Source organism: Bombina bombina, chromosome 5 (assembly GCF_027579735.1).
Source record: "Bombina bombina isolate aBomBom1 chromosome 5, aBomBom1.pri, whole genome shotgun sequence".
Classification (NCBI taxonomy): Eukaryota; Metazoa; Chordata; class Amphibia; order Anura; family Bombinatoridae; genus Bombina; species Bombina bombina.
This window is the reverse complement of record NC_069503.1, coordinates 316,960,540-316,984,818: the sequence shown is the minus strand read 5'-3', so window position 1 is coordinate 316,984,818 and position 24,279 is coordinate 316,960,540. Positions and strand designations below refer to the sequence as shown.

Here is a 24,279-nt window from a genome sequence, read left to right as displayed (position 1 = left end):
AAAGGGGATCCCAGAGAAGCATTTACAACCATTTGTGCCATAATTGCAGAAGCTGTTTGTAAATAATTTCAGTGGGAAACCTAAAGTTTGTGACAAAATTTGTGAAAAAGTGAACTTTTTTTTTTTTTATCGCATTTGGCGGTGAAATGGTGGCATGAAATATACCAAAATGGGCCTAGATCAATACTTTGGGATGTCTTCTAAAACAAAATATACACATGTCAAGGGATATTCAGGTATTCCTGACAGATATCAGGGTTCCAAAGTAACTAGCTCTAATTTTGAAAAAAAGTGGTTTGGAAATAGCAAAGTGCTACTTGTATTTATTGCCCCATAAATTGCAAAAAAAAGCAAAGAACATGTAAACATTGGGTATTTCTAAACTCTAGACAAAATTTATAAACTATTTAGCATGGGTGTTTTTTGGTGATTGAAGATTTGTAACAGATTTTGGAGGTCAAAGTAAGAAAAAGTGTGTTTTTTTCAATTTTTTCCTAATATTTTATCATTTTTTTTAGTAAATTATAAGATATGATGAAAATAATGGTATCTTTAGAAAGTCCATTTAATGACGAGAAAAACGGTATATAATATGTGTGGGTACAGTAAACGAGTAAGAGGAAAATTACAGCTAAACGCAAACACTGCAGAAATGTAAAAATAGCCATTGTCATTAAGGGTAAGAAAATTGAAAAATGGTCCGGTCATTAAGGGGTTAAACAATCACTAATTCCATTCAGTAGAAATCAGCTGTGTACAGTATTGCAAGTTTACTGGGATATTTATAGTGAAGAGCAAAATCAGAACTATATACCTCATAACCCCTTGCACCATTTGTACATAGGTACTACATCAAATAGTACTTAGTCCGGTGTAATGTGTTGACATATTACCTATATCCAACACCGAGGCACGCGTTGCAGCTTAGACAGTGGGAGCAGCAACAAGGGGGCAGAAGCCATCGTTCTTCATATGGTAAGGGAGCCAGATTGCTGATCATTACAGATAATGACACTGTCTCTGTCACTCTCTGTAATAATCAATTGTTGGTGCCAAGTGGGAGGGAAAGATGAAGGTGGGTGGTTCTACCCAGCAGATAAGGGGGAGAGAGAAGTGGGGTTCCCTACACTACAAAAAAAGATTTATGAAGTGTGAGGTAAGGATGAGGCCCTAAGCTGCAAAAAAATATGGGCTGGAGAGGGACTCTGCACTTCAGAAAAAAAAGTAATTGATTGGGGGGGGGGGTGAGGAGGACCCCTAGACTACAGACAAATATAGACTATAGAAAATATATTATAATAATACAAAAACAAAAAATCATAGTTGGTTACTTGCAGACTGGCAGCCAGCCCCAAGGCAGAACATGCTGTGAGTTGAGATGTCATCTCATAAAATGCAGCATGACTGCAGAAAGAAAGTGTCCTTTTTTAATGTTTATGCACTTGGCAGTATGGCCAATCACAAGCCAGATAGCAGAGGATGCTCTCAATGCAAGTTGGGTTAACACACGTGAAAAAACGTTTTACCTACAACATGTAATACGTGTGCTCCATGATGTGCAGAAAAAGCGTACTTCTAGCAGAGTTAACACATGAGCGATAAATAGCTCTTCGCACGTAACTTATAATATGAATTACATGAATCGTATTCCAAAGTTTAAGCATAAGCTTATCTCAGTTTGCTGTATGAAGTAGAACAAGACATATAACCAAGTTCTATTTGGTGCCACTGTCTACTAATATGTTGGAAGGAATAGATACACCTGTTTATTTCAAGTTTTAGTGTTCCCTTAAGTAATGACAAACCCAAACGTGTGCATTTGTTTTATAAAATAGGAATGCAGAAACGATGCAATGTGTAATGCATTACTTCCACTAATTTTAGTATAGTGAAATGCAACTATTAGAAATAATTTGCATAATTAATTTAAAGGGACAATAAACCCAATTTTTTTCTTTCATGATTCAGATAGAGAATACAATTTTAAACAACATTCAAATGTACTTCTATTATCTAATTTGTTTCAGTCTTGAGATATCCTTTGTTGAAGAAGAAATAACAATGTACATGGGTGAGCCAATCACATGAGGCATCTATGTGCAGCCACCAATCAGCAGCTACTGAGCCTATCTAGATATGATTTTCAGCAAAGGATATCACGTGAATGCAGCACATTAGATAATAAAAGTAAATTAGAAAGTTGTTTAAAATTGCATGCTCTTTCTTAATCAGGAAAGACAAAATGTGTGTTTTGTGTCCCTTTAAATAAGATAACACCTATCTTTGCAGTGTCTGGAGCCATTCTGGCACATTTTTTGCTAAAAAGGCATTAGACTATACGGCAAAAAAAGGCTGTTTTGCCCAAAGAATTTAAATGAATGGAAGCTCACTACTAACAGTTGCAGATATTTATTTATATATTTTTAAGGTCGGTTTCAATTTCTTTAATTGATGTTTTTGTATCAAACTCTTGAAAGAGATATGAAACAGTTCTGCTTTAGTAAACATAAAAAAACAGATTGTGTTAAAAACAGCAAACAACTTACTTGTTTTCTTGCAAAACAATCACTTAGACATTCTCAATGTAGCCACTGCCTATAGTATCATAAGGGAACTGACATGCTGAGAACTTAAAGTGACTGTCAAGTCAAAATTAAACTTTCATGATTCTGATGGGGCATGCAATTTTAAACAATGTCCCAATTTGCTTTCATTATAAAAATTCACTTTGTTCTCTTGGTATTCTTTGTTTAAAGCTACACCTAGATAGGCTCATATGCTAATGTATAAGCCCTTGTTGAAAGCCACCTCTTATCTCAGTTCATTTGACATTTTTTTACATTTAGACAGTGCTAGTTCATGTGTGTCATATGGTTAACATGCTCACTTCTGTGGAGCTAATTTAGTCAGCATTGATTGGTTAAAATACAAGTTTGTCAAAAGAACTGAGATAAGGGGACAGTCTGCAGAGGCTTAAATACAAGGTAATCACAGAGGTAAAAAGTATATTAATATAACCGTGTTGGATATGCAAAACTGGGGAATGGTCAATAAAGGGATTATCTATCTTTTTAAACACTACAATTTCTGGAGTAGACTGTCCCTTTAAGTATTCCGTCCTCTTCTGAGCATGGGCAAGAAACTTTCTGTTATTGTTCAGTGAATGCTAGAGCAAGCCAACTCAAATTGCTTTAGAAGATTTATGACATTAAGCTATTTCTGTCTTTCCGTATTGACCCCAGTCATTTTGTGGCTATGTCAGGAATTAATGAACCATGCACAAAGGTAGTTAAAAAAAAATGAAATAAAAGGTAAAATCCTTTAAAGTAATAAATACATAATACATATTGCAATGATTTATATTAAGAATAACCCACTGCTTAGTGCTTTTTTACTACAATGAAACAGACTGTTTTATATATCTTAAATATAGTAAACTTTGTATCGTATCACAGTTCTCTTTTCTTTCTTTTTTACTTGACCACTAAATACAGTAGAATGGAATAATTGATAAATGCACAGTAAAAATACTACTCAGTAGCACTTACTTGAATGAGCAGTAGAATATTTTCTGGCAAATTTCAAAGTTAATCCAATTTTTGCCCCCCTTGTATCATGTGTCAGTCATCCACCAATCACAAAATACATATATGTATTAACTGTGCTTTTTCACACATTCTAAATAGGAGCTGGAGCCTCAGAAAGTGTGCATATAAAAATAACGTTTTGATAATAGAAGAATATTTGAAAGTTTTGCGTGCTTTATCGTAGATCAATTAAATTGAGTGGTTATATTAAGATCCTTTTTTTTTTTTTTTTTTTTTTTTTTTTTGCAGTTTTTGCCAACAGGAAAAGTTGCCAATAACTTTCCAGTCTTGTGTTGTGGATAAAGAGTGCCAAGTCTCAGAGTGGTCAGAATGGAGTGCTTGTACCAAGGACTGCAGTATAGCATCAGCTGCTGGGAATCGTACCAGAAAAAGGTCTATTAAACTGTTTCCAATTGGTAACACAAAGGAATGTCCAGAGCTGGAGGAAGCAGAGCAATGCACCCCTCAAACTGAAGGGGAACATGACTGCCTTAAGTAAGTATAATGTTATATGTGTTACTTACATGAAAAATAAAACTGAAAAGATTTTTAAGATCTGTTTGACAGATTGTATGCATATTTGATCAAATTTAAACAAATGGAACTGCTAAAAAGCTGAGTAGATTTTACAACAACATAAGTCTACTGTTTTGAACAGGTTCAATACATACTTATTCTTGATTGTTTAACGAATACTTGAATAGAACAAGGTGACATTGGATAGAATATAGACAAGAACACCAACCTGTATTTATACATTCTGTAGAGTATGGACACATTTGTAGGGCCCTCCACAAGACAACATTGTATAACCCCCAGATACATCACCTTATTCCACAGCACCGACAATCATACATATATCAATCTGCACTTGTTTAATTTATTGTTACTGGAGAAAAGGAGACTTTAACATTTTAAACACAAATCTCCATGAACTTTGTGAGAGCACCCTACTACTACAGAAGTTTGGTAAAATTAGTTTTAAAAAATATGAAAAGGGTTTCTACCCTTTGCAGACCAGACATAAAGTACACTGCACGCAGACCCTTAATGCCATAGCCGTGTTAATCTACTGTAGCCAGGGTGTGACTTAAGCTAATGATTGGGGTTATTTTTTCCAGAATGTGCAGTTAACTACTATCAAGGCAAGCCTCATGTGAGCACTGTAAAGGTGACCACTATCATCCCCACAGTTTTGAATAACAATCTCTGTGAGTGTTAGGTGCACAACTTTAGAAGTAATATCCTCACGTAGGAATACATAAATAATTACACTAGCATGTATGGCTAATTCTGCAGAATATCACCACTCACATCCATGTCCTTCATGGTTAAAATTAAATAATTTTAAAGTGTGTACCATCTAAAACCTAGGCATGTGGAATATTCCATGGGAATCCTTACAATTTGTGTGTCCCTGCAAAAGACAACCAGCATGACAGTGTGTTTCCCCCCTAATGTGTGAGGCACAGAACTGGTGCCCCTCACGCCCAGTCCAATGGGAGGGCCTGCCTTAACTATTAATATTGGTGAGACTACAAAACTTTAGATTAAATAGAATGTAAGCAGCCTTATGCAGACTAAGGTTTCTTCTTTGTAGAGGAATCATATTACATATTATTTATTTTTATAACAAAAGAGTTTGCTTTTTTACTTCATAATTTTCTATCTTGTTTTTACTTTGATTCCATTAGTATATGGTGTAAGTCCAGCATAATATTCCAAAGCATTTTTTTTATTGCAACACAATCATGAAAATGAAAATTAATAAACATGTTTTTTTTGTTTGTTTGTTTGTTTTGTTTGCAAATCAATGTTTAGATATAAACTACTAAAGCTTGCAAAATAAATTAAATCTAGCAACAAAATCAGTTTTAAAAATGGCATAATTCCTGTGTAGGTTTTAACACAGATGCATTTCAGATTTGGTAAGATATATTTTTCCAATACACATGAAATAACTTCCAATAAAAGTTATCACTGTTTCGCAGTTTTTTTTGAGAATATGCACGTAAGTCCCATACAACCGCCTTCAAACACAGCACCTGCTCAGAGAACAATTTGGTGATGTGTATTTCAATTCTGAGTTTTATGTTATTGTATTCAAAATATTTTCACATGGGCTCCCCCACACATCGGGAGGTTGATTTTTCTATTGTCTCTTGTGTACATAGCTTTTCTATAGCCCATAATGCATCATTAAAACCTTTAGAATACGTAGTAGTTTCAACAAGCAAATTCAATTATTTCAAAAGACAAAATAAAGTTAAAGAATATGTTTGTAAACAGAAGCAGGTTCAATGGATTGCTGGAAACATATTCAAGTGCCATTTGTGAAAAGACATTTTATGCACTTCCCATAAGGTTCACAATCCAAAATAAACAGCTTTAAAGGGAAACTGAACCCAAATGTTTTCTTTCATGATTCAAATAGAGCATGACATTTTAATCAACTTTCTAATTTACTCCTATTATCAATGTTTCTTCCTTCTCTTGCTATCTTTATTTTAAAAACAGGAATGTAAATCTTAGCAGCCAGCATGGATAGCGCTTGCTTATTTGAGGCTTACATTTACCCACCAATAAGCAAGCATAACCCAGGTTCTCAACCAAAAAGGGTCCGGCTCCTATTCATCACATTCATTCTTTTTTTAACCCCTTAATGACCGGACCATTTTTCAATTTTCTTACCCTTAATGACAATGGCTATTTTTACATTTCTGCACTGTTTGCGTTTAGCTGTAATTTTCCTCTTACTCGTTTACTGTACCCACACATATTATATACCGTTTTTCTCGTCATTAAATGGACTTTCTAAAGATACCATTATTTTCATCATATCTTATAATTTACTAAAAAAAAAAAAAGATAAAATATGAGGAAAAAATGAAAAAAAACACACTTTTTCTAACTTTGACCCCCAAAATCTGTTACACATCTACAATCACCAAAAAACACCCATGCTAAATAGTTTCTAAATTTTGTCCTGAGTTTAGAAATACCCAATGTTTACATGTTCTTAGATTTTTTTGCAATTTATAGGGCAATAAACACAAGTAGCACTTTGCTATTTCCAAACCACTTTTTTTCAAAATTAGCGCTAGTTACATTGGGACACTGATATCTGTCAGGAATATCTGAATATCCCTTGACATGTATATATTTTGTTTTAGAAGACATCCCAAAGTATTGATCTAGGCCCATTTTGGTATATTTCATTGCACCATTTCACCGCCAAATGCGATAAAAAAAAAAAAAAAGTTCACTTTTTCACAAATTTTGTCACAAACTTTAGGTTTCCCACTGAAATTATTTACAAACAGCTTCTGCAATTATGGCACAAATGGTTGTAAATGCTTCTCTGGGATCCCCTTTTTCAGAAATAACAGACTTATATGGCTTTGTGGTTGCTTTTTGGTAATTAGAAGGCCGCTAAATGCCACTGCGCACCCCACGTGTTTTATGCCCAGGAGTGAAGGGGTTAATTAGGGAGCTTGTAGGGAGCTTGTAGGGTTAATTTTAGCTTTAGTGTAGTGTAGTAGACAACCCCAAGTATTGATCTAGGCCCATTTTGGTATATTTTATGCCACCATTTCACCGCCAAATGCGAGCAAATAAAAAAAAAACTTTACATTTTTCACAATTTTAGGTTTCTCACTGAAATTATTTACAAACAGCTTGTGCAATTATGGCAGAAATTGTTGTAAAAGCTTCTCTGGGATCCCCTTTGTTCAGAAATAGCAGATTTATATGGCTTTGGCGTTGCTTTTTGGTAATTAGAAGGCCGATAAATTATGCTGCGCACCACACGTGAATTATGCCCAGCAGTGAAGGGGTTAAATTAGGTAGCTTGTAGGGAGCTTGCAGGGTTAATTTTAGAGATCAGCCTCCCACCTGACACATCCCACCCCCTGATCCCTCCCAAACAGCTCTCTTCCCTCCCCCACCCCACAATTGTTACCGCCATCTTAAGTACTGGCAGAAAGTCTGCCAGTACTAAATAAAAGAGTTTTTTTTTTTTTTAAATAAAAATTATAAAATATTTTAGTTGTGATGGACCCCTGCCTTAGCACCAACCTCCCTGATCCCCCCCTCCAGCTCTCTAACCCTCTCCCCTACCTAATTACCGCCATCTTGGGTACTGGCAGCTGTCTGCCAGTACCCAGTTTGGCCCCACAAACCAAACTTATTTTAATTGTATTTATAACTGTTATTTGTGTTTAATTATTTCTGTAGTGTAGCAGCCCCCCCACAATACCCCCACCCCCTCCCCCTCACAGATCCTTTTAAATATAAAAAAAATAAAATAACTTTTTTTCCCCTTACTTTTTCATTGGTGTCAGTGTGGCTAATGTGCGCATTTGCACGTGCACGCGCGCCCACGTGCATGCGCGCATCGTGCACGCGCACACGCACGCTCCCTCCTCCCACCGGTCAGAGGCACCATCGGCACCATCACTACCGGTGCAGAGAGGGCCACAGAGTGGCTCTCTCTGCATCGGAGTCTTGTAAAGGGGTATTGCAGGATGCCTCCATATCGAGGCATCACTGCAATACCCTCAGAGCTGCTGGAAGTGATTGTGATCACTTCCAGCACTCTGTTAGACAACTGACGTACCAGGTACGTCCATTATCATTAACTGATTGTTAATGCATGACGTACCTGGTACGTCAGTTGTCATTAAGGGGTTAAAGATAGCAAGAAAACAAAGAAAAAAATAATAATAGGAGTAAATTAGAAATTTGCTTAAAATTGCATGCTCTATCTGAATCATGAAAGAAAAAATGTGCGTTTAGAATCCCTTTAAATTTCTTTTCATGCAGGAAATACTTTAGCATGTTTAAATAAGCTCTTTTGTATGCACAATGCATATTATTAGGTTTACATCCATTTAAAGAAATATAAAACTAATATTTAGGCATAATATAAAATCAAATTACTGTAACATATAATATTGTGATGTTTACCTTGCTCATGCTAACATTATGAACTAAAGTGCTAATTGTATGTTGGTGCATTTTCATTCTTTTTATTAAATATTCTGACTTTTTTTTTTATAGACTTTTTCTAATCTTGATTCAAGATTTATTAGCATACACTGAGCTCCTGGTAGAAGTTTGTAGGATTAGAAAGCTCACATTGTATCATCTCATTATTCACCAGAGCCCAGCAGGAAGATGTACTCTGTGGAGAAATCATTGGCATAATAAATAGAACCTTACTGTGCAACTTCTAAATGAGGGCAAGTTTTGTTTTGCAGTGAAAGAAAAACAACTTTCGTACCATTATTCAAAGCCAAATTGAAGAACTGTCCTTTGTTGTCAGCTGCAATGCTAAGTGCCATTTCTTTTTCTTTTTTATCTGCCAAAGTTTAAATCATCTTTTAGCTGTAGATGCCTAGGGTGAGGACTAATTAAAATCATCCTGATAGTTCTATGTTAGCCATGCTTACAGTAATTCTTATGTTCAAATATAATTATTAAATGTAATCTTATTTCAAGTTTTACACTCTTATATAGAATTTAATATTTCATCTGTAGTTTAAAGCTTCTATATAAGCAAGAAAAATACTGCTCAAGGTAAAAATATGAGATTTATGTGTTACACTACTGACACTAAATCAATGCATAGTAAGATAAAAAAAAAATCACATGTGGGCATTGCAAAAATCTGCAAAGATTATTGCTTAGAGCTAAAGTTGCCAACTGTTTTCCATACAATTACTGGATAATCTTTAGATGACTGGGCATGAAACTCTGTGGGTGCACACAATTACTTCACCCTCACCTAAATTCTATGTCAGACCTCACTCTTGATCCTATCATGTATATTTTACACAACTTGGCAATCATTTTAGTCCTTGGCTGCCAGTAACATACACATAAATAATTGTACATCTTTGGTTGCCAGTAAACAGTAGAAATGTGACTACTCTCACTTCTTTCTGCTCCATATTTGTAATAATTTGAGGCACTGGAGGCATTATACATTTAAGACTCATGGACATTTAAGTGTCCAATATTTTTGTGAAGATTTTCCTTTGCAGCCTGCTAAAATACTTGGCCGTCCTGTTGAATACTGGACACCTGGCAACCCTACCTAGAGCAAATTGTTTTGCAGACTTAATGCACACCCCTTGAAAAGACTCTTGGATTTTGTTTATTTTACTCCATTTTATGTAGTAAATTAGAAAAAGATATAAATAAGTTTCTGCACCTATCAACCTATCACTGTGCAGCATGTAGGGATGTCACTGAATGCACTTCAGTCTCTCTGAAGGAAAGTGACAACACTACAATTATCAGAGTTAAATTACAGAAAAGTCTGGCAAAATAAATATTGATAATATATTGCAAGGTTTCTCAATAAGACATACTTAAACATTATGGGCTAGATTACAAGTGGAGCGCTAAATATCACTTGTGTGCAAGTGATTTTAGCCTCCACTGTGTAATACCAGTGCACGATAATGTGCCCTGGTATTAGAAGTAAATTGCAATGCAAACACAAGCTTGCCTTCGCATTGCTAGGAAGCATTGCGATCATGAGAGCACGCTTCCATAGGCTCCTATGGGAGCCTCGTTCTGACGCCGTCAGGGACGGCAGTAAGTAGTGCAGTTATGAGCAGCATTTTTAAAAATATATGTATATGCTGATATACATATGTATGTATGCCCCAAGACTGCCTAGTGCAGTATTTTGTTTTCATTTAAAATATAAATTAAAAAAAATTAAATAAAAAACTATAATGCCCTCTATGTTGAGGGCATTTGGGGCACTTTTAGAAACTTAACCAGAGATTGTAGGTTAATTTTCTGAACGCTAATTGCTACCACTAGCTCGCAGTAGCAATAACCAGCCACTTGTAATGGCTGGTTAATTATCTTGCTCCTGCAAACAGGCACATTTGTAATCTAGCCCTATATATATAATTTTTTTATATATTAATGTCCCTTTATCATGAGTATATGAACTCAGTACCCTTTCCCATCAATTATAGAGATTTGGTAAAATGAAAAAATCTGTCAGATTTCACAACAGTATTGTTCATTTGTTATATAATCATTTATCAATGGCAGATTATAGAGATTCTCTTACCTAGATTTCACTTTGGCTTTGTACAGTCTATAGGGTCATATTTGTATAATGGCACTCTAAAGTTATATATTTAAATAATAATAATAATAATAATAATTTTACAGGAATCAATTCCATGCACCTCTTTTCATAGATTGTCTTTAAAATTTGTGTTCCACCTTTTCCTAAATAATTATTTTTTTTAACCTCCAAACCAACCAACTGTACCAAATGAAAATATGCAGTTGTTCATACTACTTTTGCGAAACTATTAAAGGGACAATAAACTATTTTTAAAAAAGTCCATAAAATGTTTAATTATGAATAATTAAAAAAAAAAAACTGCAATTTATTTTATTTGCTTTGTCTGATTTTCCTGTAATTTAACTCCGGAGAAACTGATGTGCATTGTGGGAAATGTAGAACACTGACACTCAGGTGCTATACAATGATTTATGAAAGCTGTTTTTCCTGGGACTCCAAATCAATTCATTTTTTTTAATGACCAGTGCTTTTAAACATGCAGAAATTTTGTAATGCAGGAAATAATTTCTAAAACATAACAAAATTACTTGAATGTTCCTTTAATATCCTGTACAGTTTATTTACATTATTTGTATTTGGTGTAATACTAATAGTGAACTTATAAACTAAATAAAATAAATATTTCAGACTCATGCTTCTTTTTCAGAAATTGTTGCACTAGCTCAACTGACCTTGATAATAATGATTTCTTTTATAATGTAGTACAATAGGAATGAGCTCAAGGGATTATTGTACAATGCTAGCACAAACCTTCGTTACACGTATTGTTGTCTGATCTCCTGTAGGTATACATGGAGGGCTACAGAGTGGGCTGAATGTCGCATCGATCCCTTGCTTAGTCAACAAGACAAAAGAAGAGGAAACCAGACAGCTTTATGTGGAGGAGGAATTCAGACTCGTGAAGTTTACTGTGTACAAGCAAATGAAAATCTCCTTTCCTATCTCAATTCTGTCAAAGATAAAGAAGGTAAATATACAATATGCTTCCTGGTATTTGTTTACTTATCTTACATACCATTATAGTATAGATTCACAAATTTCTAACAATTAGAGGGATATGGAAACTTGCAACAATGTGAATACATATAATTGTTATGAAGCATGCCTACCTAGATATGCTCTTAGTGAAAGTCAATTTAAAAATGTATAGTAAGAGAAAGAGTTACGGTATTAGAAGCTTTAAAGTTGTTTATTTTTTATTGTTTGCTCTATCACAAGGGACATGAAACCCAAAGTTTTTTTCATAAATGGAAAGAGTCCACAGCTGCATTCATTACTTTTGGGAAATTCAGAACCTGGCCACCAGGAGGAGGCAAAGACACCCCAGCCAAAGGCTCAAACACTCTTCCCACTTTCCTCATCCCCCAGTCATTCTTTGCCTTTCGTCCCAGGAGGTTGGAAGAGAAGTGTCAGAAGTTTTAGATAGTCTCTTATGGAGGGTAGTACTCTTCAGCATGGGACTGAAGTTTTAAGTAGTCCTGTCAGTCTCTCAGTGAGAGCATGGGTGAAAGTTAGAGTCTGGAGATGCAGGGAGAGTCTTTCTGCAAAACCATCCAGACTCATATTAACAGCTCCACAAGCAATCAGTGTTGACGAGTTTCGCTGCCTGCTTTCTTCTCTCAAGTCCATGGCAGAAGCGACGCTACTATCTGTCACACCTGAAGGGCTGTGTCCCTGTTCCACGGCGTAGATTCCGGTAAGATTGTTTCATTTTACTTTCATCATGGATGTGTTGTAATTACAACTGTTTATCCAGAAGGGATAACCTTAACATAGGGTCTCAGTGAGACTCCTGTTGTATCTTGGAATCAAGGGTTAATATCTCCTAAGGGGGGTTATTGAACAGGGGGGTTTAATAATGTTTGTTATGTGATTCTGTCTGCTACTGTGTAGTGATACTTCCGCTCATGGCAATTTTGGAACATAACGGCCTATGTCTAATGACGTGGCCTTTACAGTCGGGCACACTTTTTTCATGGACTGCACGGTTTACCTTGTGACCGGGCATGATCAAATTTTTAGCTTTCCATTTCCGCATTCCTGACGTGTGGCGATGGAGAAATTCTGGTCTGCTGGTGTCTGGTTCTTAGGAGGTGGTGACAGACATTGGGGGTGTTAGGTGCCATATAGATTTTCTTATTTGTCCATTTTTTAATCAATATCCCAGTTATGGAGGATTCTGATTTCATGGAGACGGATGTCTCTGATTCAGATTCTACTTTTTGCAAAGAATATGAATTGGCCCGGGTGATACATGCCGATCAGTTATGTTCAGAATGCCATTTTAGAGTGCTCTGTTCCTCGAGATCATAGAATCAAGGGCCCGCGGAGCCATCTGCCTCTGGGGATTCCATTTCCCATGAGGTGAGTTCCCTTCCACCAACTCTTACTATGCATGCAGGTAACCCAAACGCTGCTTATCCTTCTATGGAGAGTGGCCTGTTCCCACCGGAGGTTACAACATGGTTTTGCATGGCGCATCTGCACCTCCCGGGAGTGTGCTTATGATATTGTCCATGTTCTGTTAACTGGGGCTTGTCAGGGGTGGGATCGCCTGGTCCAGTTCAGCCCTCCAGGGGAGCGACTGCCCCTGAGGCCTCAGGGGGTCAAACGTCGGTGCCGGTATCTTCATTTGTCCTGGCGGAGGTATGTTGGGCCTTTTGTTATAGACTGGCGCGCCTTCGTGTTCTACTGAAGCATGTTTTGGCAATGCTGGAGGATCCCACTCTTAATGGGGGGATTTCTCAGTCTTCCTATTCGACTGGCTTGCATGATTAGACATAAGGGGATTGAGGTAATCTGATTGAGTATCTGTTTCCAGTTCTGAGCTTGGAAGATTCAGATTCCTGTTGGGCTAGTCCTGCGGGTGTGTTCATTCTTCCTGGGCGATAACCTATGGGTTGCCTGATCTTTTATTTAATGCGGTGAGGATACATTTTCTTTGGTTTAGAGCTCATGTTGTCATAATGTCTCCTGCGATTTTGTGGTTGCACTGTTACTTTTACAAAAGTTTGTTTAAGAGTGAGGACGTGATAGTCCTATGTTTGTTTGTTGTCTATCCCTCCATCTCGGGGGAGATTCTATGTGGCCTTCACAGTGCTGGGCCCTTGGTTTCAGGCTGGTCCTGTCTGGGTACGAATCCTCCTGTTTTTGAGGCCTAGTTCAGACATTTGGCACCTTTTTTGCCTGGCTGGTCTGGTGAGGGCGCCTAGTGCTCACAATATGACTTGTGTTGATTTTATTTTACAAATTTCAGCTAGCATCCTGAGAGGACTAGCACCATGTTTGGTGGTGTTAACATCCTGCTAAGGAGTGAGGACGTGATAGTCCTATGTTTGTTTGTTGTCTATCCCTCCATCTCGGGGGAGATTCTATGTGGCCTTCACAGTGCTGGGCCCTTGGTTTCAGGCTGGTCCTGTCTGGGTACGAATCCTCCTGTTTTTGAGGCCTAGTTCAGACATTTGGCACCTTTTTTGCCTGGCTGGTCTGGTGAGGGCGCCTAGTGCTCACAATATGACTTGTGTTGATTTTATTTTACAAATTTCAGCTAGCATCCTGAGAGGACTAGCACCATGTTTGGTGGTGTTAACATCCTGCTAAGGGTCTTTTCTTCCCTTAGGCTGGGAATTACGAGTGAGTCCTGTACCTGTTCTCCGTTCTTTGGGTTAGCCCGGTTATTGTCCCTTGTGAGGTCTGTTTTTCTTCAGATGGGGTATCTTGTGTTCCCTGAGGATGTTGTTCATTTTAAGGTGATCTGGGTCCCGGGTTCAGGGCCCACAGCACTAAGTGACCTAAGGGATTAGTTCCGGCCCAGCAAGCCGTAGGCTTGGAGTTTGAATCCTGCTGGGGCAGTTTTCTTAAGAGACGTATGATCCTGCGGACTGGTTCGGAACACCACAGTTTTTTCAGGGAGACTATGTTTGAACATAGGGGCTAGCTCATTGAGCTTACAAGCATGAAGGCCAGGGTTCATATCCACCTTTGGGTTCTGGTTTTAATCTTTAAGACCTGACTCCTTCGGATGGAGTGTGCTCCTTTTAATGAGGGGTTTTCTCTGTGGATTCAACAGTGGTGTCTGGATGATTTTTTTATTCGGTCCGTGTTTTGATCAGTCTATGGTGTCATGTCTTTGGGCATGTGCGCTGTTCTTATCTGTGGCCTCACTTTTGAGGGGATAGCTTGTCTTCCTTAAGAGCTTGGGTTTCCTCTCTCTGGAAGGTTATTGTCCTGCCCTGTGTGTAGGAGGTTGGAACAGGTGGCTTTTGTTTCTGTGAGGGACAGCAGTCTGCTGCTCTGTGGAATGCTCTGTTCCAACTGTTGGAAATTGAAATGTCCATGTAGAGACTGTCTAAGAGAGTTGTGACAGGTCTTCCTAAGGATCTATTGCACTTTCTCTGTTCCTAGTCCTAAGGGGTTCTCCTTGGGAGTGCCTTAGTGAGGAGCGGATTGGGTTGGCACCTGAGCTTTGTTGGGGTGGATGAGTCCCCACATTATTTCCTGTCCCTGGGGGCCTGTGGTTGGGGTCTTTCTGTTCCCCGGTCTATCAGTCATGCCTGTTGCTTGGGCTGGTCTGGTGTTTGGAGCAGGATCTGTGATCTGTTGCTCTGCTAATCGTCCTCGGCTCATTCAAGGTAAAGTGAGCCTCTTTGAGGTTCTGTTTTTTCTCCACGTTAAAAGATCTGTGGAAAGGACTGGCGGCTCTAGCCTGCGACGTTATCTACTGTTTGGTGGATGCTTAGCAGCCTGAAGAGTCCTATTTCAGCTGCTCCTTACTTGCCCTGCAAGTATTCAAGTTTCTGCATCATTTTCGATGACGGCAGCGTTCAGTGTTTTGTCACCAGGGGTTGTACATCAGATGTTCACCTTTCTGAGCTTGCTGCATGAGGTTCTGTTCTGAAAATTTAGATATTCAGAGCTACCTTTTTATGACTCTGGAGACCTTCATCTTCAGTCATCTTAACTAGAGTGCAGTTGAACTGTGTTAGGGAAAGATTTCTCTTCTCTGTTCAGACTCCCGGCCTTAGTCAATGGTTTCTGTATCTCTGGGGTCTGGGTGTTGCCTCCACTTGTTTCTATGAGACTGGTTGGGTCTCTTTTAGCCTGACCGGGTTTCTCTGGTTTTTGCTCTGTTTAAGGACTCGTTGTGCCCCTTTTTAGGGTTTTTTTCTGGAGTTCGTTATGCTTGTTTTCTCTGTGTCTTTTCATCTTTGTGGGAGAATACAGTAGTTTGTTCCCTTTCTCTAGTAAGGGGTGTGTTGTTTGGAGACTGACTGCTGGATGACGGGGTCTCCTGGAGGCTGTTGGCTCTGTCGCATATAGTTCCTTCGGTCTCTAGCTAGGCTTTTGGACTGTCTGTGGGTCAGTGTCCTTGGGCCTTTTTTCAAAGGGTTGTTCTCGGCTTCGGATGAAGTGGGATTTTGTTGGGTAGGGGTTTTTCAGGCCTGTTGCCCTCAGAATGGGCCGCCTCTTGTACCCTCCCATTTTAGCATTCAGTGTCCGCTATAGCTTGGGTATTGTTTTCCCAAAAGTAATGAATGCAGCTGTGGACTCTTTCTATTTATGAAAAACATAAATTATACTTACCTGATAATTTTCTTTTCTTCAGATGGAAAGAGTCCACAGCTCCCCGCCTGTGTTTTTATGTGGGACGGCAGTAATGTTTGCTCTTCTGGCACCTTTTTACCCTGAAATTTCTTCTACTGTTCCTTGTTCCTCGGCAGAATGACTGGGGGATGAGGGAAGTGGGAGGAGTGTTTGAGCCTTTGACTGGGGTGTCTTTGCCTCCTCCTGGTGGCCAGGTTCTGAATTTCCAAAAAGGAATGAATGCAGCTGTGGACTCTTTCCATCTGAAGAAAAAAAAATAATCAGGTAAGCATAATTTATGTTTTTTCATTAATGGTTCAGATTAAGCATACAGTTTAACCCCTTAATGATCACTATGTACCCTGTACGTCACTGGTCATTCAGGGTTTTCTTAGGTATGATAGCGTGGGTAAAATTTCCAGTTTAATACTATTGTCAAATGTACTTTGTTTTCTTGGTATCTTTTGTTAAAGAACATACCTAGATACACTCAGGAGTGTAAACTATATGCAGCAATGCTTTTAATAATTTAATAAGAGTTGTTTGACAATGTTGTAGTAAATTGGAAACTTTTTTAAAAAAAAAAAAGATTTGAATTCAATTCAGAGCTTTTTATGTCTATATTGTTTAATATCTATTACTGCTGTGTTGTTTTTGGGTATATTTTTTAGGTATGCAAATATTCTAAGCAACAGGAGTTAGATATTTCTGTGCTAGTAATATGCTTTGATGTGTGGTCAGGTTGAAAATAATCATATTTCTTCAGTATTTATTAATACCACCACTTATTCAGAATAAAAAAACTTAAAAAAAAGCAATGAGATCTTTTTCTTTCCATTTTTTTCTGAAATTGCCTTTCTTAATGGATTCCTTCTCCTCTACAAAAGTACTATTAGACTTAGCTTTTGTAATAATAAGTGCACATCATTTATTTTGCATGTCTATAATAAGCAGCCCTATTAAGAGATACAAAAGAGATGAACTAACAGAGAGATAATGTTTTCCAATTATATGTCATCAATAGTTAAAAGGGTATTATATGGGAAACAAATTGAAATTGATAGGGACTAAACGGATTGTATATGAAATAGGTAATTAGTGCGTTTTTGTGTCTTGCACTTTATGAAGTAGAAAATAAGATACTAGTGTGGAATCCATTTAAAATTAGAAATACCATCTATAAGCTTAAAGGGACAATCAAGTTAAAATTAAGCTTACATGATTCAGATAGGGCATGCAATTTTAAAACTCTTTCCAATTTACTTTTGTCGTCAAATTTGCTTTGTTTTCTTGGTACTCTTTGTTGAAAGCTAAACCAAGGTAGGCTCATATGCTAATTTATAAGACCTTAAAGGCCGCCTCTTATCTCAGTGCATTTTGACAGTTTTTCAGTATTAGAAAGTGCTAGTTCATGTGTGCCATATAGATAGCGTGCTCACTCCTGTGGAGCTATTGGAGTCAGCACTGCTTGGCTAAAATTCAAGTTTTTCAAAAGAACAGAGATAAGGGGGCAGTCTGCAGAGGCTTAGATACGAGGTAATCACCAAGGTAAAAAGTGTATAAATATAACAATGTTGCGCCTAGATTAGGAGTCTTGCGTTAGGGTTAAAAAGCAGTGTTGAGAGGTCCTAATGCTGCTTTTTAACGCCCGCTGGTATTACGAGTCTGACAGGTACAGGTGTACCGTTCACTTTTTTTCCGCGACTCGAGCATACTGCCAATCAAATTACATAAATTGCGTATCCTATCTTTTCAATGGGATTTTCATAATGCCGGTATTACGAGTCTTGGAAAAAGTGAGTGATACAGCCTCTCCTGTTAAGACTCCTACCGCATTTTAAAGTCAGTAGTTAAGAGTTTTATGGGCTAATGCCGTAACATAAAAATCTTAACTAAAGTGCTAAAAAGTACACTAACACCCATAAACTACCTATTCACCCCTAAGCCCCCCCCACATCGCAAACACTTAACTAAATGTTTTAACCCCTAATCTGCCGACCGGACATCTCCGCCACTTTAATAAATATATTAACCCCTAAACCGCTGCACTCCCGCCTCGCAAACACTAGTTAAATTTTTATTAACCCCTAATCTGCCGCCCACAACGTCGCCGTCACTATATTAAATGTATTAACCCCTAAACCTAAGTCTAACCCTAACAACCCCCTAACTTAAATATAATTTAAATACATCTAAATAAAATTACTATTATTAAATAAATTATTCCTATTTAAAACTAAATACTTACCTGTAAAATAAACCCTAAGATAGCTACAATATAACTAATAATTTCATTGTAGCTATCTCAGGGTTTATTTTTATTTTACAGGCAACTTTGTATTTATTTTAACTAGGTACAATAGTTATTAAATAGTTATTAACTATTTAATAGCTATCTAGTTAAAATAAGTACAAATGTACCTGTAAAATAAACCCTAACCTAAGTTACAATTACACCTAACACTACACTATAATTAAATTAATTCCCTAAACGAACTACAATTAAATACAATTATCTAAATTACGAAAAAAACAAACACTAAATTACAGAAAATAATAAAATAATTACAATTTTTTAAAACTAATTACACCTAATCTAATCCCCCTAATAAAATAAAAAAGCCACCCAAAATAATAAAAAGCCCTACCCTATACTAAATTACAAATAGACATTAAAAGGGCTTTTTGCAGGGTATTGCACCAAAGTAATCGGCTCTTTTACCTGTAAAAAAAAAAATACAATACCCCCGCAACATTAAAACCCACCACCCATACATCCAACCCTACTCTAAAACCCACCCAATCCCCCCTTAATAAAACCGAACACTAACCCCTTGAAGATCACTCTACCTTGAGAAGTCTTCACCCAGCCAGGCCAAAGTCCTCAATGAAGCCGGGCGAAGTGGTCCTCCAGACGGGCCGAAATTTTCATCGAAGCCGGCCAGAAGAAGTCCTCCAGATGGGCAGAAGTCTTCATCCAGGCGGCATCTTCTATCTTCATCCATCCGGTGCGGAGCGGCTCCATCTTCAAGACATCTGACGTGGAGCATCCTCTTCCAACGAAGTCCAACGGAAGAATGAAGGTTCCTTTAAATAACATCATCCAAGATGGCGTCCCTTGATTTCCGATTGGCTAATAGAATTCTATCAGCCAATTGGATTTAAGGTAGGAAAAATCCTATTGGCTGATGCTATCAGCCAATAGGATTGAGCTTGCATTCTATTGGCTGATCCAATCAGTCAATAGAATGCGAGCTCAATCCTATTATTGGCTGATTGGATCAGTCAATAGGATTGAACTTCAATCCTATTGGCTGATCCAATCAGCCAATAGGATTTTTTCTACCTTAATTCCGATTGGCTGATAGAATTCTATCAGCCAATCGGAATTCAAGGGACGCCATCTTGGATGACGTCATTTAAAGGAACCTTCATTCTTCAGTTGGACTTCGTTGGAAGAGGATGCTCTGCGTCGGATGTCTTGAAAATGGAGCCGCTCCGCACCGGATGGATGAAGATAGAAGATGCCGTCTGGATGAAGACTTCGGCCCGTCTGGAGGACCACTTCGCCCGGCTTTGTTGAGGACTTCGGCCCGGCTGGGTGAAGACTTCTCAAGGTAGGGTGATCTTCAAGGGGTTAGTGTTAGGTTTTATTAAGGGGGGATTGGGTGGGTTTTAGAGTAGGGTTGGGTGTGTGGGTGGTGGGTTTTAATGTTGAGGGGGTATTGTATTTTTTTTTACAGGTAATAGAGCTGATTTCTTTGGGGCAATGCCCCGCAAAAGGCCCTTTTAAGGGACATTTGTAATTTAGTATAGGGTAGGGATTTTTATTATTTTGGGGGGCTTTTTTATTTTATTAGGGGGATTAGATTAGGTCTAATTAGTTTAAAAAACTTGTAATTATTTTATTATTTTCTGTAATTTAGTGTTTTGTTTTTTTCGTACTTTAGATACTTTTTTTCAATTGTATTTAATTGTAGTTAGTTTAGGTAATTAATTTAATTATAGTGTAGTGTTAGGTGTAATTGTAACTTAGGTTAGGATTTATTTTACAGGTACATTTGTCTTTATTTTAGCTAGGTAGTTTTTAAATAGTTAATAACTATTTAATAACTATTGTACCTAGTTAAAGTAAATACAAAGTTGCCTGTAAAATAAAAATAAACTTTATTATAGTGGCGGCGACGTTGGGGGCGGCAGATTAGGAGTTAATAAATGTAGGTAGGTTGTGGCGACATTGGGGGCGGCAGATTAGGGGTTAATAAATATAATGTAGGTGTCGGCGATGTTGGGGTCAGCAGATTACGGGTTCATAAGTATAATGTAGGTGGCGGCTGTGTCCAGAGCGGCAGGTTAGGGGTTAATAATATAAAGTAGGTTGCGGCGATGTTGGGGACGGCAGATTAGGGGTTAATAAGTGTAAGATTAGGGGTGTTTAGACTCGGGGTTCATGTTAGGGTGTTAGGTGTAGACATAAAATGTATTTCCCCATAGGAATCAATGAGGCTGCGTTAGGAGCTGAATGCTGCTTTTTTGCAGGTGTTAGTTTTTTTTTCAGCCGGCTCTCCCCCATTAATTCCTATGGGGAAATCGTGCACAAGCACGTTTTACCTGCTTACTGCTAACGTAAGCAACACTGGTATTGAGGTGAGATGTGTAGCTAAATTTTGCTCTACACTCACTTTTTTTGCGGCTAACGCTGGGTTTCTAAAAACCTGTAATACCAACGTTGTCTTAAGTGAGCGGTGAGAAAAAATGCTCGTTAGCTCCGCACAGCCTTACTGACAAAAACTCGTAATCTAGCCGTTGGTTTTGCAAAACTGGGGAATAGGTAATAAAAGGACTATTTCAACTGTTTTAGTGTGGGAAGATTTATAAAAAAAAATCACTTTAAAAGGACATAATATCCATTGGTTCTAAAGAATTCAAATGAATATGGTTGTCACATGAGGGTTTCATTGCTATAGGATATATATATATATACTGTATATGGAACTCAATACATAAATAAAATGGTGAATATTTCTCTAATACCAGATACAAATCAGGAGAAGTAGGTTGGTGACAGCTCATAAAAATGGACTTTAGTATCTTCAGTGCAACTATGCTGTTATAAAGTTGTCATTATTTGCCTTTGAAAAACTTTTGGTGCCCAAAATGTATCAGGCAATACTTTTGCCAACAATGTGATCTATTCCTGTTCATTATAAAAGCCATGACAAGGGCTCTGTGTGAGTGTTTGCAATGTTTTTAACTTCAAGAAAGCCATTTAGAAAGCCAGTGTCACTTTGGAATATGAAGACCCATCAGATACTTTTGAGAGCCCCCATTAATGGTATTCCAGTTAACCTGAAAACACTTTAACATGTCATTTTGTGATTTATCTAATTCAAAAGCTACTTGAACATCCATTTGCACAGCACATTTTGGGTTTGATCGCAGCTTCCCCCACTCCCCAATGTTTAAGCTTTTACATTTGCTCAGTTCACGTCAATAAACTCATTTATTTATTCAGATTATTAAAAAGTTACAATTATGTTCCAAATCACACTTGGAAGTTTTGCCCAACTAAAATATTGTCATACAAATAATTATTTGCTATTGAAAATAAGTGTTAAAGATAAAAGTTAATTAACATATAAATCACAAAAATACATTTAATAAATTAATAATATTATTTATAGGGACATAACATTACAAAAAGAAAATACACTAATGTTATTATTGCACTATTGCTTCAGTCAGCTTCAGAGCAGTAGTGCACTATCTCGCTGAACACATCTGCTAAGCCAATGAATTGAAGCATGTGTACGTAGACACCAATCACCAGCTAGCTCCCAGTAATGCATCGCTGCTTCTGAGTCTACCTAGGTATGCTTTTTTTTAAAAAAAGGATACTAAAAGATCAAAGTTTATTTGATAATAGAAACACATTGAATAATAACTTCAAATTTAATGGTGTAACTGAATTATGAAAGTTTAATTTTGTTTTCATGTCCCTTTAAGTGAAAAACAAAAATACAATATTTCCACATATTAGGCTATCATAATACATTTAGAATATGCATTTTTGTGTTGTTTCTTATGTTTTTAATGTAATAGAATGGCAGGTGAAAAAGAGTTTAATATCTGGTAAGTTCAAATGAATTGTGAGGGGGTGGAATTCTTGGTTAGTTCCCACACTTCTTTTTGTAGGACTTGACCCCTGTACCAGTGTGAAGACACTTAAAAATAACACCTATTTCAAAAGTGCTATAGTACTGATACATAAGTGTAAACTAGTGCTGCATAGAACAAGCATCTTCTGTCATTCCACAGTATTTTTTCATCCAAAGTGATTAAATAAGGATCTTGATGTACAAGAATTAATGTATGTTTTGCTAGTTTGTTGGGTTATATACATACATAGTTCCCATAGACCGCAATGTAAGGCCCCACCAACTTTAAAGCCCCAAAACTGTCTAGTGCAGTTTTTTTTATTAAACAAAATGCTAGATTTTCTTTTTCTTTTATTTTATAAAAAACTACAATGACCACTATTTTGAGCGAATTTGGGGCACTTTTAGAAAATTAACCAGAGATCTAATCTCTCATTTTTAGAGCTCACAGTAGCAATAGCCAACCACTTGTAATTGCTGGTTAATTATCCCGCTCCTGCAAATGGGCAAATTTGCCCGTTTGTGGGAGCGCAATAATTTAGCGATCCACTTGTAATCTAGATGTTTTCAGCTGGCTCTCAGTAGTGCATTGCTGCTTCTTCAGAAAAGGATATTAAAGTGTCAGTAAACCTTAAAAATAATGGTATATAATTCTGCACATAGTGCAGAATCATATAACATTATATTAGCGCAAACATTATAAAACATAATTTCCCCTTTGAATTTTTTAAAAAAACTGCTGTTTTACAGACCCGCTCTCTGTGATCTTCTGAGCGGGTCTGTTTTTTTCAAACAGCGCATCGGGCCAGCTGTATAGTCACAGCCCGGCCCGACCGCGCCATAATACAAAGTGCAGCTTGCTCCTGCTGTCTGACAGAGCAGGAGCGAGCTGCACTTAGTGCTATGGCGCGGTCGGTCCGGGCTGTGACTATACTGCTGGCCGATGCGCTGTTTGAAAAAAACAGACCCGCTCAGAAGATCACAGAGAGCGGGTCTGTAAAACAGCAGTTTTTTAAAAAAAATCAAAGGGGAAATTATGTTTTATAATGTTTGCGCTAATATAATGTTATATAATTCTGCACTATGTGCAGAATTATATAACATTATTTTTGAGGTTTACTGTCCCTTTAAGTCAATTAACTAGATTTGATAATAGAAGTAAACTGGAAAGTTGCTTAAAATAATATGTTCTATCTAAATAGTGAAAGAAAAAAAAATGGGTTTCATGTTCCTTTAAACAAGGTGGTTGCAGGAAGTAATGTCTTATGATAATGATTTTTATTGTAAAGTGAAGTATTAAGTTTTCAAATTCCTAAAATGTCTTATTCAAGTGCCAGCCTAATGATGCTTGCACAAAATACATTTGTGGTTTTGAATGTTGGTGATTTTCTTTAGAACCAAAAAGATGGCACTTTAATGCCAACTAATTAATTAAGCATTGTTTCTTCCTACACATTTATATATACATTGTATGCTCATACAATAAGTGTACACCATAATTATGTCTGAATATGCTGTTACTAATCCCGTTGCCTGAAATCAGACTTAAGATTTCATTTGCTTTTCTCTATTTCAATAGAAGGAAATATGCAGGCTCAGTGATTTGTTCCTGGCTTTGGCTAAATAAACACATTTCCAGAGTCAGTATGTCACTCCAGCTTGCCAATAACGTGACAAAGAGTTAGACTTATGTAGCAAAATGTTTATGTGCAGCAACGGATTCTAGATGCAGTTTTTGCAGACACATAACATTTTCTGACACCATATGATATGTATGTACACACATAAATGATATAGTACATCACTGAACGATGTGATCTGCGCTCAT

The 24,279-nt window shown here is 37.3% G+C and overlaps 1 protein-coding gene across 1 annotated transcript in view; it reads left to right on the top strand.

Annotated features, from left to right (window-relative positions):
• THSD7A (thrombospondin type 1 domain containing 7A) overlaps positions 1 to 24,279 on the top strand; it is a 596,458-nt gene that overhangs the window by 255,627 nt on the left and 316,552 nt on the right. The window contains exons 3-4 of the mRNA XM_053714101.1: positions 3,837 to 4,082; positions 11,496 to 11,677. Of these exons, the coding sequence (XP_053570076.1) occupies positions 3,837 to 4,082; positions 11,496 to 11,677 (428 nt within the window). The remainder of the gene's footprint in view (positions 1 to 3,836; positions 4,083 to 11,495; positions 11,678 to 24,279) is intronic.